Consider the following 14,606-nt stretch of genomic DNA (forward strand, 5'->3'; position numbering starts at 1 on the left):
AAAGATGTCGTGAGGTTATGCAGGGGGAAAATTAGAAGGGCTAAAGTCCAGCTAGAACTTAATCTGGCTACTGCTGTAAAAGACAATAAAAAACATTTCTATAAATACACTAGCAACAAAAAGAGGTCTAAAGAGTATCTCCATCCCTCGTTGGATGCAGTGGGAAACAGGGTGACAAAGGATGAGGAAAAGGCTGAGGTACTTAATGCCTACTTTGTCTCAGTCTTCAATAGTAAGACCAGTTGATTCTCAGGTGCCCAGCGCCCAACTTAAATGATTCTATGATAATATACACAGGAGTTAAACTCGGATCTATGGCTAGTCATCAGTTCTGTAGATACCAAAAAGCATATATATATATATGAAAGAGTTAATAGAGCTAGGTCACTGCTCTAGCTTGAGCCCACTTACTCTTTGTAATACCAAAAGGTTAATTATTGCTTAAGGCTGAGGTTGACTTTTATGTAATTGCTGGATTTATTTACTCTTGTGTAAATTACACATTTGTTTGCTTCCTAAAATGTAACAGTATCTTAGTTTGTCAGCAAAATATTTTGCAGTAAAGTAAATATGGGTTTGCATATACTACATACCACTTTCAATAATATCAAGAAAACTATATCTATTCAAAGGGCTAGTTTTGGAAAAGTCTAGCAGCTGTATTGTTCACATGGCATTTAGATGGACCCAAAAGTAATCCATGGGCCAAAATCTCTGGGGTTTTTGTCCACTAGAATTTAACAGCCTCTCTTCTGTCTGTTAACCACTGGTAAGGGTTATTTACCAGAGTATATGAGTAGCAGAGAAGGAAAATCTGCTCCTTCTGGTTTGAACACATGCTTTTTGGGAAGCTAATGAATGCTCCTGCAATACTCCTACTAAGGGCAGAAATTTTTAGAAGTCCCTTGGCCAGTATACATTTATTCTGTTGTCTAATTCTGCTCTTTTTCTTACTTTTTTTCTCCCACTCTCAAATGATTTTATGTAGAACATTCAATTTTTATTTTAATCTTGTTAATTTTTGTTAACTACTTGCTGTAAAAGAAACAGCTTTTATACTTTCAGTTGACGTATTAGAGCTTCACAGTTTGTTCTAAGGAATCTTCCTCAGTTTTCTGAAGAATTTCACAAGATTTGCTGCAGCATCTCAGTGTTGGTATAGTATATCTGATATGTCCCTTGAATGTGCTGTCTGCTAAAACATTCCTTTAAAAAAGGTTACTGTTATGCAGGTACATGGTGGTAATCTAAAATTAAATTATTTAGAAGTGGGGTGGCCTTGTGTAGTCAGATTTATTAGAAAAACTTCTGGAACACCAAAGACGCTTTTGGAGCTGCCACATTAGAAGCAGAATAACTGCTGTCTTGGTATGTTACTGTAGCTGCTTAGCCAGGAAAAAAGAAAAAGTGTAAATTAAGAATTAGAAATAATATTAAGAAGTTATGTGAGGTGGTTGAGCTTTCAAGTCATGCTTATGTAGGTGCAGTTCCTTTGTTCTTGGAAAGAATATATGAAGTTCAAATGACTCTCTTTATTACATTTTTTTATTCAAACCAGCAACTTGTAGAAGCCTCAGAGAGATTAAAGACGCAATCCAAAGAATTGAGGGATGCCCACCAACAAAGAAAGCTAGCTGTGCAGGAGTTCTCTGAGCTCAGTGAGAGGATGGGAGACTTGCGGTCTCAAAAGCAGAAGCTGTCCCGGCAACTTCGCGACAAAGAAGAAGAGGTGGAAGTGAGCATGCAGAAAATTGATGCTATGCGACAGGACATCCGTAAATCAGAGAAGATCAGAAAAGAGGTAGCTTGATAAAATAGCTAACAACATGTTTCAGCTGCTGCTTATCCAGTATCTCATATGTGATTGTATTGAAAAATTGGGACTGTTAATGATAATTTACTTTGTCCATCTGTAAGAAATTGCCCCAGTAACTCTTCCATATGACTTTGCTACAGGTCACAAAATAGATCTTGAATTTGTTTCTAAATGTTTTACTGATGTAGCAGGAAACTGAGTGTTCTTTTTTTATTTGTACTCAGGCTGATTTTAGTCTCGAGGAAACTATTTTTGCTATATGCCCAGCTTCTTAGTTCTTGTGTTTTGATTCTTGTAGACTCTGACTCATAGTCAGCTTGAAACCTAGAAAGCTTAATGTCTTCATGTGTTTTAAGGTTGGAGTATTCTGAGTTTGTTTGTTGGGTTTTTTTAACTGAATTTTTCTCTTCAGCTGGAGGGAGGAATAGTGATACAGACTAAATACATGGTTTTCCTTCCTCTGTACTTAGTCATTGTAGAGAATGTCTGTAATATCTTTAAGCAAATTTATTTCCAATTAGTATTCTAGGTAATTTATAGTTTTACATGAGATGAAGTAGATAACCAGAAGAGGGCAGAAGAAACAGCTACTGTAGTTAACCCGGAGTGTTTTAATTACTGAAAAACATTGAATTTTATATTCTTTGGGTGAAGTGTAGAAGAGAAATTCAAGAGCTTTATAAACATTGCTACAAAACTTCTAGCAAATTGAAGGGCAGTCTATGAAAATGTAGTAAGAGATGAAGTTTCTCGGACTTTTATCCATGAATAAGTAGTAGTTAACTGGGAAAGGTGAAGGGCTGTGGCACCTCATGTCTACAGTAGAGTGCAGCAGGTATTCAAGTATTGTTGCTTATTCAGTTAAATATCTCCATGCAGGGCTTTATAATCTCCTGTCTTTGTTCTCCCAAATTCCTCTGTTCTGCCTTTCCTAACAGCTGTATCAATCTTCTATTCAGAACATAGTCTAGAAATTCATTATCTTGGCCCACAACTGTAAATACAGTCCTTTTAAAAACAACTTTGCTAGTTGCATTTGAATGCAGAAAAACAAATCTTATTCTTCCTGTCATGTTTTAAAACTGTGCTACTGTTGGTTGAATTCCAACAGTTGCTTCTAAATATAAATCGTCTTTCTGATAAGCTTTCTGAAGTCAATAAATGGATGATCAAGCTTACTTTGTTCCATAACTGCAAGATAAAAGTGTTCAGTGTTCAAATTTGAAGTATTTTGCAATAGTTTGGCTCAAAGGTTGGGATTTTTAAGCTGCCTTAGTAGATACTGAGGCATGGAGCTGACCTGTAAATGTATGACACTTTCTTCTTTCACAACTGGAATGACTTCCTAGTGTCATTTCCTTCTCTTAGCATTAACAGAAGCTGAGCAGTTTCCCTGCATATACTTGGTGTAGTTCATATCAGTACAAAAGTCATATAGTAATAGTTCTACTGCATGAGACAGATGCCTGGATCAGTGAAGGCAAAACAATTATCATGACATTCTAAGATGATTGTTATAGTGGTGTAACGTAAAATAGAAATAAGGAAAACTTGCTGCTCGTCCATATGGAGGAAAGGAAATAATACACTATCTTGTGTTGAAATGACTTAAAATTACTTCTGTTACAGCTGGAAGCCCAACTTGAAGAAGTTGTAGCAGAAGCATCAAAAGAACGCAAGCTTCGGGAGCACAGTGAGGTCTTCTCCAAACAACTGGAAAATGAACTGGAAGCTTTAAAGGTTACATGTTTTTTGATAAATGTTTACTCATGGCACAGGAGCTGCAATAGTTTTGCTTGCACAACTGTTGATACCTGTGGGAAACTTAAAAACTACAGCATTACTAGAAACCTGACCTATCCTGTTCAGATTTATTTGCTTTTTTGCTTGAAAGACTTTAATATCTCATTGGACATGAACGTCTTGAAAATGTCCAGTTTATATAAATTCTAAGCAGATACTGAACTAATATGGTCCAAATCTGTTATCTCTGCAACCCATTTGAACCCCTTATTAGGGTCATGTAAGCACAGCAGTCACTTACAGGTCTTAATGGTTGGAGACAGGCACCTTTTAAATCACTTGGGGCCCAAATAAAAATTTTCCCAGGTGCCACCAGTTGGACAATTCTAATTTTAAAAAATATTCCCAAAATATAAAGATCATAGTCTCTTCCTGATGGGTTCTCTTCTTCTACAGCTGAAGCAGGGAGGCCGGGCAGCAGGTGCCACACTAGAGCATCAGCAGGAGCTTTCCAAAATTAAGTCTGAGCTGGAAAAGAAAATCTTATTTTATGAAGAGGAGCTGGTCCGGCGAGAAGCATCACATGTTTTGGAAGTAAAAAATGTGAAAAAGGAAGTACATGATTCAGAGAGCCATCAGCTTGCACTGCAGAAAGAGATCATGATATTAAAGGATAAATTAGAGAAAACAAAGCGAGAGAGGTAAGCTTTTGGGCATGATTCATTAACCATGGATTTCTTTTTTTTGTGTATTGCATTGCATAGGTATCTGTGCAGGTAGGTATTTCACCTTAACTCTGTTTATTCCTTTTTGAAAATCCAGTCTACAGGTTCAGCAATGTTACAGTGTAAGTGTTTCTATTTTTTATCCTTCTCTTTAGGCACAGTGAAATGGAGGAAGCAGTAGGAACAATGAAAGAGAAATATGAGCGCGAAAGATCTATGCTCTTGGAAGATAACAAAAAGCTGACAACAGAAAATGAGAGGGTAATTATTTCAGGAAACATTTTTAAGCAAAATATATTCTTACTTCATTACTTTCTTTTGTTGAAGTAGTGTACTCATTGGTCAGAACAAGATCTGTGAGTGTTCAGGCAGTATCTGAATAAAACAAATGTCATTTTTGCCATATAAATGTCAGAGATCTAGCTAAATAGTAACTTAAGCATCTCAGTACTGCTCTTTGTGGGATTGATTCCCACAACTCAGAGGGCACCACCTTCTGATTTCTTAATGAAGGCCACACAGAGAGGGAAGCATTTACAAAGACTGCCTGCCTTCCTGATGGCTTACAGTTAAACCTCATTCCTCTCGATGACCTCTACATTTACTTTTCCTTCGTTTTGGATTGTTTTGTGTGAACTAGCGATGTGTTCTTCTATGCTCAGGAGCTAGTCTCCAGTTCCACAAAAAAAGAACCCCTTCCAGTTCTTTGGTCTGTGTTAGAACTTCCAGATAGCCCAGGGTGGTCTTGTTTGTTCAGATTCTGTAGGTGTGTAGACCTACACATATGTAAAAAGTCTGAAACTGACATAAGTCACAGATGAAATTAATCTTTTGTTTCAGCTCTGCTCCTTTGTGGACAAATTAACAGCACAGAACAGACAGCTAGAAGATGAGCTCCAAGACCTAGCAGCAAAGAAGGAGTCTGTTGCTCACTGGGAAGCTCAGATTGCAGAAATTATTCAATGGTATGTGCTGTTTAGAGATCCAGATGGCTACTTTCAACTTTTGAAATATTGATTGGCTTTTTTTCTTTTTCTTTCAATGTATAGCTAGGCCCTTTCTCTTTGTCTGGGATCAACAAAAGCATGGTACTTCTGAGCGCTGATTAGCTGTTTCTCTTCTGCTTTCTAGTATTGCTGAGTAGTAATGACAAGTGAAATTGCCAGATGCTATTAAGTACGAAGGAGAGGGTTTTGGTGTCAGCTTGCTTCAGTCTCTAAAGTGATCATTAAATCACCCAATTTGGAATATTTTGATAAATTCGTTCAGGAAGATCCATGTTAACATATAGAAGAACCTCACTAGCTGTACTAGACAAGCACTTGAACTTAATTCACAGGTCAGTTCTTCCCTCTGTTATTTGCTGTTTTAGCAAGCTGTGTGCAAGTATTTTCAGCATGCGAGACAAGAAGGACTTGAAGGTAGCCCTTATAAAAATTGAGCAAGCAATATGCAGATCATGTTCCAAACAATAACAATGAATCTCTGCAGAACTCTTGCTGATGGCAGAAGGGAAACTTCGTTTCCTTAGCAACAGCCACAATCAAGAGGATCAGATAAAAGAAAAATCTAAAGCAGACAAACTAAGATGTATTCAGTTTTCTGTTGTTGGGAGTTTTCCCTGCTTTGTGCATTTCTGTTATATCCCTAAATCCAGTGCAGACACTCTGATTATTTGGTGGTACAGTATTTGGTGCTATGAGCCATGAAACTTAAGTAACAGGTTTTTGTAATTACACAACAGGGTAAGTGATGAGAAGGATGCTCGTGGCTATCTCCAAGCATTAGCTTCCAAGATGACAGAAGAACTAGAATCATTGAGAAGTTCTAGTCTGGGGTCACGAACACTGGTAAGAAAATAGCAAGCATTCAGGCTGTCCTGGGGATGTCTAAGATGATACATTTTTAGTTTCAGCTATCTGTTCACAATCAGAATTCTTTTCTAATAAATCCTCTGCTCTGCTGTCTAGTTTTTATATATTGCTTGTGAAATCCATCTAGGTAATCTGATCAGAATTTGATAATTACAGGGAACGGTTGTTTCATACTAATCTGCCATCATAAACTGCTTCAAACAGTACAGAGGAGAGAAGAAACAGTAACTTAAACCATTAAAGGGGAGTACAGAAATGCACCTCACCACATTAGAAGGAAGTGAATAATTTTAATTGCTGTTACAGTAAGATAGCAAAGTTAGTTTTCTTTTGTGAACAAGTATTAGCTGGTTGATATTGTTACAAACTAGTGACATGCTGAGAGCATGTAGCTTTATTTACATGCAGAACAATGAGACCTTATGCCATAAGTTTCCCATACAGTAGTAACATGAATTTCCCGAAAAAATCTGCAAAATAGAACAGCTCTCAAAAAGGAGCATGGTTTCAAAGACGAAAACACTGGTTTGCCTTGGCAGGTACTAAATACCTGCCATAAGGAAAGGGAGAGCCATTTGTAGCTACGCATGGAAGCTCACATCCCTAGCAATGCCAGTCAGCACAGTCTGCCATGCAAGGAGTCCATCTGCTGCTGGTTTATAGAGATAAGAAGTTACTTGCCCCTTCCAAACCTATGAATCGGAGAGAATAAGAGAAAGTCATGACTTCCTATCAACTAACATTTGCCTACATCATCAAGAGACAGTTATAATATTGAGAGGTTTAATGGGAAGAAATATCGGATCAAATGTAGTTGGCATTTTCCTCTTAGCTACTGCCAGAATAAAGAATGCTGTCTGTTCTTTATATTACAACTGGGTTTGTAACTTCAGCAGAACCTGATCTAAGGCAATTATTTCTCAACATAAAATCCTTTCATTTTCATGACTGTTACTTGCAAGTTCATGTGTGACTAGAGAGGTATCCATCAGGGAATATAAAAAAAGGTAGTTGACACTGAAAAATGCCTGAACAGCTCAGAATATTAGCTTTTGAGGGCAGTAGGGTAGAATTGCATGGCGTATGAAGAAGTATAGTGTATACTACTTAGCAAGCATAAGAGTTGTTTAGGCAAACGTTCTAGATATATTGGGTATCTCAAGACCTGAATTATTTCATTTTTTCGTGGTTTTGTTACTCTTGGTATATTTTAGATTGGTATGTTTTACATTAAATATTACATTTATCTCATGATTGGAAGTCTATTGTGCCACTGTGCAAGTTTTATATTCTTTTCTAGATTGGACAATGAACACTAGGCATTTTCAATGTGTTCTCTTAGTTTGAATTCCATGCTCAGTGATCCAGCATTTTGGTTTCAAGCATATCGTGTTAGTGGTTTAACCAATATAAAAATTCCTCATTACTTCATTTTTGTGTAACAAAGTCTGACTGTTGACTGATTTCTATGCCACAGGTATGCTGTCCATAACTAATTAAAAGAGCATTCTCTGAACCATTGTTAAAGCTAATTCATGTCTTTGAACAAGAGCAGAAATATTTTTAGACAGTTGATATTAATATTTGGTAACTTACTACGACAGGATCCACTTTGGAAAGTGCGACGCAGTCAGAAGTTGGATATGTCAGCTAGGCTGGAATTACAATCTGCCCTTGATGCAGAAATTCGTGCCAAACAACTAGTTCAAGAAGAACTACGAAAAGTTAAAGATGCAAACATATCTTTTGAAAGGTAATAAGGGCTTTGGCTCTGTTTGTGTTTTAATGTACTGCTCTAAACTGCTGATTAGAATAGTAACAACTTTCTTAAAATGTCCCCTTGTGCCTGGGATATTTGACTTTGCCAGAAAGATGCCATTCTACAGACTACACATTTCTTACGTAGTCAAATGAGAACTGTAAAAATTTTTTCAAGTAAACATTTCACTGCTGTGAATAGTTTGGTAATAAGATACAGATCTTGGGCACCTGAGGAAAAAAAAACATAAGAGCAAATTCAAAGCAAATTCAATACCTTTTCTTAGACAAACTGGAGAGTAGACATATTGGGAATTAAAAGCCAAACTACTATTAGAATAATTTTGTTTGGCAGATATCTGCAATGATAGCAGGAGTCTCAAGTACAGTTTTCACTATCTAGTCAAGTAGTGAGGTGCCTATTCAGGGGAAAAATAAAATTAATCAGCTTAAAAAAAAAAAAAATCTTTTAGAATACCACCACTGCTCAAAAAAAACAAAACAAAAAAAAGGCATTTTCCAAACATCTGAGATGTAGGACCAGAAATGAACAACCCTGTGCACTGGCATTGCTGCCTTTGAGATATTTCAGATTGCATTTTGATCATATTTCGTTGCTTTAGTAAATTAAAGGAATCAGAAGCGAAAAATAGGGAACTGTTGGAAGAGATGGAAGGTTTGAAGAAAAAACTGGAAGAAAAATACAGAACAGATTCAGGTAATGAAAGTTACTGTGTTTTAACAGAGTTCTAACACCACCTGCAATGTTGCCTTTTAGATAAGCCTGTTCTGCTTTGCGTTTTAGGTCTCAAACTTCCAGACTTTCAAGATTCCATTTTTGAATATTTCAACACCTCCCCTCTTGCACGTGATCTGACTTTCAGAGTGAGTTATTACATAAAGTAACTATAAAAATATGGTAACAGAATTATATTTTTATTACGTAAAAGTAATACTTGGGCACTATGTGGCACGTTTGGATCTGGCATACTAACGAAATTAGTGTGACACAGAATTGGATGCCCAGTAGATGTCAGATTGCTTGGTATTTTGTAGAGAAGCTCTCACCTTTGGGAAATATTCCCAGAAGTTCACATTAATTATTACCCGTTCTAACTTCTTTGTTTAGGTTAATCTCAAATGTTTGGCTAAATAATATATATTCAGGGTCTTTTTGGAAGGGCTGGCACACCCTGTTACAAATAAGGGATTAAATGCTTTGCAGTTGAAAGATGCTGGTTAATACAAGGAAAAGTGTTCACACAGTTCAAGGAGTGTTTAAGCAGATACGTAAAATTATTGGCTCCAGATCTGAATGGAGTGGTTAGAGTAGAAGGAACTGGGAAGAGAATCAGAGGAGGCACAGATGTTGGTATAACAAGTTTATCATGACACACCCTCTGATCCTTAGAAAACTAACCATACAAATCACAGCTCCAAGTGGGCATTTCACTTTAAAAGGTTTGTGCATTCCCCAAGGAAGCAACTGTTAAATGCAACGTTGAATCACATTTCCTTACTTCGTGAACTCTTGATCTATGAAGATTTTTCTGGGATGTTTTTTTGCAAAACATACAGACAGTTTAGGATAAAACCAAGAGCTTGAACTGGAAAGAATAATCTGTTATGTTTATGGAGCTGATTTAAAGGGGCTCAGGTTAAACTCATCAGGCTGGTTAGATTTTTATATCTGAAATGTGTACCCCCCCCCCCCCCCCAATTGTCACTGTGGCTAAAAAGAAAGCCTATGGACATGCTGTGATATTTGCATACACTTTGTGTATGTGCTGTTCCCAGTCAAAAAATGTCAACGCTGCCTTTCTCGGTGAAGCAGTAAGATGTGCCATATGGATGAGGTGGAGGGAAGAGAGAGAAACATGATATATGCTACTATCTGAATAATAATTTTTATCTACCAACCTTGATATTTTAAAATATGCTTTAAAAAGTACCAGATATACTTTAGCATGTAGAATATCAAGCCCATAACTAATCAAGATTCCGTTCTACAGATCTTGCAATAAATATGTAGTCGCTATGGAAATGCAGGTGGCATTTTCTGATGAATTACATTAAAATTGCTGATACTGTACTTAATGATTTCCATTAACAATTTTTTTCATGTGTACTTATAAAGATAGTCCATGTCATGTGCTCTGGGTTAATTTAATTTGAATAAATATCATTTGGCCATATAAAACATTTTATTTAGCTAGGCTGCTAATACTCTAGCTGGAGTTTTCCTGTGGGTGATAAATGATCATTTTTATCCCTCATATCTGTTACAACAAAGGATTCTGTTTCTTCTTCGTCTACATCTTCTCTGCTAGCCTTTTGGGAAGAAGTAAGTTTTTGCTAGTAGTTTTGTCTCTTTACTTTATTGTGACCTGTCATAGTAAAAATGGCCTTCAAAAACTAGATATTTTACTTCCTTAGCTTCTCTGTAACTTAATCCACTAAATAGAGCTAGTTTAATTTTCTTTTAATACCTCTTCACAGGCTTACTATTATATATTTTGACTATCTCTATGGCTAAAGCTGAATCACACTTAGCATTTTTAAATAGTTCATCTTACATAATGGTACAATTTGATCTTAAATGGCCCAGCCCTACCAATCAATTCATAACAAAAAAACCCCCAAGTATCTGAACATATTTAATGAGCTAACTGAACTTGAGCCATCTTCCTGTCTAAGCTGGCTGGGAAGTGAGTGATTCATTACTGTTGCCTTTAGTGCTAATTACATCATTGATGTGAAGTCTAATCTGATGTTTGTTAATCATGATTTTCATGATGTCCTCAGAGTACAGTAATACAGTATCCTACTTCCACACCCAGCTGCTTTAGCTCTGGAATTGTAGCATACTTCCCCCTTGTGCTGGCAATTAGTAGTTGCTAATTTAAGTGTGAAATTAATAGAAGGCTTGTAATGGATGCTAGTCTTAAATTTTAGTGAAGTAAAAGACAATGTGATTAAGTAGACATGATTCTTTTAATGACAGAGGCCAACCATTTTTAAACAACTTTTTGAAGGGTTGTGTAGTACTACTTAATTTTTCTTGTGGCAGAATTGCTGGATGCTGTGTGCTAGAAAAATCCTAGTGTAGTACCATGAGAAATAAGCTATTTTATGGATGATCACCAAGCTTCACAAACATCATTCCATACCTGCATGCAAGAGATTAGACACAGCCTTGCTGGGAGAAGGCAGCTGTTACAGCATTTATGCTACCTACTATGAGGTTTTGCATTTCAGTACTTCCAGCTTTACAGCTTTTCCGTCAGGTGGCAGGGTTTGTTTTGAGGAAAGATTTTTTTTTTTTTTTTTTTTTTCTTTCAGAGTGGAAAGTTGTTAGATGTATGTGTACTGCATATAGAAATCACCATTGTTTTTTGTTGCCATTTTGTTGACATGAGAACACTTCATCAGATCTGTGGTATCTAATCTAAGATGTTTGCTGTCACTTTTGCAGACCAGTTCTATTAGTGAGCAGGAGACACAGGGTCCCAAGTCAGAAGTTTCACCATCTACTTCAGTTGTAACTGCAGAACAACAACAAGAAGTAAGAGAGCCATTATTTTACCCTGAAGAGTAATTCACTAGAAAGTCTCTCTGTCTTGTTCATGATAAATACATATTGCAGCATTCATTATCAAGAAGCAGTATTGAATGTTGCTTATTTGCAATGTGTCAGTGTTAATTGCACCCGCTTTGAGGACAGTTGCAAATGAAACCTTTTTGCTGGCTCTGTGTATGTTGATGTACCTCATTTTCATATGTTTTTTGTATTGCTGCTTGTTTGTTAGTGTGCAGGCTTTCCTGTGAGTGCTTTAAAACACAATCTGTTTCTATTAAATCAGAATGATGATGTTTATGACAATTACATTTTTTATAATTTTCAAAAAAGAAAAAAAATAATCAGAAAACAATAAGTTTTGCCACCCCAATCTTGAAGCAAATTCTTGAAGCCTCATTTTGCTCAATTACAGTTTTTTGTGATTCAGGAACCAATTCGGCTTCAGAGGATGCCTGCTGCTCCTTCCCCCACCATTCAATCCATTTCTCTAGCTGTACCAAAGGTAGGGGGACTGTGCTAACCTTATTCTAAAGAACAAAGGAAAAAATACCATTTATAAATTAGCCCTCCATGTTTGTTCTTGTCCTGTTTGGGTTTGTCATGTGTTTGTTTGTTTAGGTCTGTGTTTTTAATCAAATGTTTAAAAATGCAAGTTGATGGGTTTTGATTTGTCAGAAGGAATGACAAAAAATAGTTGGTTGTAGATTTGGGTTTGAGTGTCGTGTGCAGTTGGAAATAAAACTCTTACTATTGTCTTGCAGCACCTTTTTCAAGCTGCACTTACTTAAAAGAAGCCCAGGTTTCGTAGTGTACACTCTGATATACTGGAGGGTGGTGAAGGGAGATGCTTGCATTACCTAAGTACAGAAAGTGAAAAGTTATTTTTTATCCTGAATGTATCTTTCAGCCTAAAGCTCACCAGCTCAATATCAAGTCATTCACAAGCCCTACTCAGTGTAGTCATTGCACCTCTCTTATGGTGGGATTAGTTCGACAAGGTTATGCCTGTGACGGTGAGTCAGTTAAACTTTTTATATTTTCAGCAAGACCCTGAAAAAATCATCCCAAAACACTAATGTGTTTTAAGGCAACCATTTCTTTGGGGCGGGCATGAAAGAGAGGGGTGGCTGCCAGTGAATGGTTCTCCTTTCTTTTGCATCATCATCAGACTTCTAAAGTTAAAGAATTAATGTAAGCCCTCATGGTTCCCTTTCATATTATTAATTAATTCTGCTACCATTAGTGCTGTTACAGTGTGAGTTGGGAGGGAGAGGTGGAGAAGGCAGGACTGTTTTCTGTTTCCATAGTACAGCAGACTATGGGAATGCTCTGGTAACATGAATCTGAGTCTGTTTTATGCTATCCTGATCATAAACCCTGTATGTTGGAAGGACCATTTGCTATGTTTTTGGGCCTGTAGCCTATCTTGCTGTCCATTAGTTTTATTTAAAATGCTTTCTCTGATGCATGTGTCACTATTGAATTTCATGTTTGAGGATATGGGGGTATTTTTATCTGAAAATACTTATTTGTATCTTGATTAGACACATGAACTCAGTAAATAGTCCACAAATCTGTTGAAGACACTACAGTATATATAACCTTATTGCATTTCTGTGCCTAGCTTAGTTCATGCTAGTGACACTCTCTCCAGTGACACCTTCAGTATCATATTCAGATTGCCTCATCTGCCCTTCAGGGCTTTTTTCGTGGCAGATCTTCTGGTGGCAGTTTTTCCCCAGGAACACCTATTGTTCTGCCAGCACTTGCCCTGGGGCTGCCTTTTGTCTCCCATTGCTGGCAGTTCTGAACTCTTGTTTTTGCATCTCTTTCTGCAAGTTTGAAACGGTCTTTTTCCTTTAGTGTAGCTATCAACTTAGGTCTTTTTTTTTTTCCCCTCATGTATTTTGATTAAGCTCTGCATCATTAGTTTTCCAGTTTGCCTCTTCTCCAGATCTTGACAGCTACAGAAAAAACTGGATTCACATTGACATAAGAACAGAGATGACTCCAGTAGAACAAAACTTGCCATGTTCCACTCCCAATGACTTGCTTTTCCCAGTTCCTCCTCTTTTTAATGCTGGAGACTATGGTAAAATACAGCTGCATTTCCAGAGGCCTGTAAAACTGGCTATATCCTTTGGATTTCCCCTGTTCTGCAATGCATGTGCCTTGATATGCATGGTCCCAAATAATTATGATGCCTCCTGAAAGAGCTGAATTTATTATCTGGTCTTGGGGAGCACCTACAATACTTTGCACGCACGACTTTTTGGTAACCCCGGTTCTTGTGGGAGCAACTGTAGCTCAAAGAACAAGCCAGGCAGCCTGCTCTGGGCTGCCCTCTCTCCTGGCTGTTCCCTTGGGCATTGTGAGGGGTTGGTTTGCAGCCCAGTCTGTGGCTCTAGCAGAAGTAGACTGTTTCCAGGTTTTCTGGAATCCTTTGATCCTTTGTAAGAATAGGACTATATGTGCAAAAGGTATCTGCCAGATGCTCACTTCCGAGAATATGGTTAGGAGGATGCACAGGGTAGGTCACAGTGCCATGCCACTCTCCCACTGCCTTCCCAAGCCTACTGGTAGAAACAGGGTAGCTGGGACAAACCAGGCAAAATCTCTGTGGAAAGATCTGGTCCATAAACTGTGGGTCAGATTCCTCGATATAACGGTCAGTTCGTTCTGCAGTTCTTGGTAGTCTGTCTCATGTGAAGTAGCATATATTATGAGTTTTTTCTGTGTAGTGCTTCTGTGTGAAGTGCTGTATAGAGAGATGTCTGTCCCTTGCTGGTGTAGCACAAAGTGGTGTAAATGGTAAGAAAGAATGCAACAATTAGTATAGATGTTTGCTCCTTATTTGAACTCTGAGATAGATAGATATACCCGTTTCACCACACAGCGTTTCAGTCCTTGTCCCTTGGCTTCTACTTTATTATGCTTTACAAGTCTATTGCCTGTGTTTATTAGTTTAACCCTTTCTAATTTTTTGGTCAATTTAGTGTTATTTTGTCTTTGCAGTATTCTTGCATACTTGGATCAAATTAAACACCTACTATATTTGTCTTGTTCCCTATCACTGCCCCATATTTTTTATTCCTCCTTTATTAATACTT

At 37.4% G+C, this 14,606-nt stretch overlaps 1 protein-coding gene across 13 annotated transcripts in view; it reads left to right on the plus strand.

The window, feature by feature from the left end:
- Positions 1–14,606, plus strand: part of CDC42BPB (CDC42 binding protein kinase beta) — a 100,808-nt gene that overhangs the window by 66,246 nt on the left and 19,956 nt on the right. For 4 of the 13 annotated variants that reach the window (XM_069783412.1, XM_069783411.1, XM_069783415.1 and 1 more), the window contains exons 13-25: positions 1,559–1,801; positions 3,446–3,556; positions 4,016–4,260; positions 4,440–4,545; positions 5,125–5,249; positions 6,029–6,134; positions 7,763–7,911; positions 8,540–8,634; positions 8,722–8,801; positions 10,210–10,260; positions 11,392–11,481; positions 11,909–11,998; positions 12,404–12,509. In XM_069783412.1, coding sequence (XP_069639513.1) covers positions 1,559–1,801; positions 3,446–3,556; positions 4,016–4,260; positions 4,440–4,545; positions 5,125–5,249; positions 6,029–6,134; positions 7,763–7,911; positions 8,540–8,634; positions 8,722–8,801; positions 10,210–10,260; positions 11,392–11,481; positions 11,909–11,998; positions 12,404–12,509 — 1,597 coding nt within the window. The remainder of the gene's footprint in view (positions 1–1,558; positions 1,802–3,445; positions 3,557–4,015; positions 4,261–4,439; positions 4,546–5,124; positions 5,250–6,028; positions 6,135–7,762; positions 7,912–8,539; positions 8,635–8,721; positions 8,802–10,209; positions 10,261–11,391; positions 11,482–11,908; positions 11,999–12,403; positions 12,510–14,606) is intronic. The other 9 variants (XM_069783418.1, XM_069783417.1, XM_069783421.1 and 6 more) reach the window with 5 other exon arrangements.

The sequence above is a fragment of the Haliaeetus albicilla genome, chromosome 5 (genome assembly GCF_947461875.1).
Source record: "Haliaeetus albicilla chromosome 5, bHalAlb1.1, whole genome shotgun sequence".
Lineage (NCBI taxonomy): Eukaryota > Metazoa > Chordata > Aves > Accipitriformes > Accipitridae > Haliaeetus > Haliaeetus albicilla.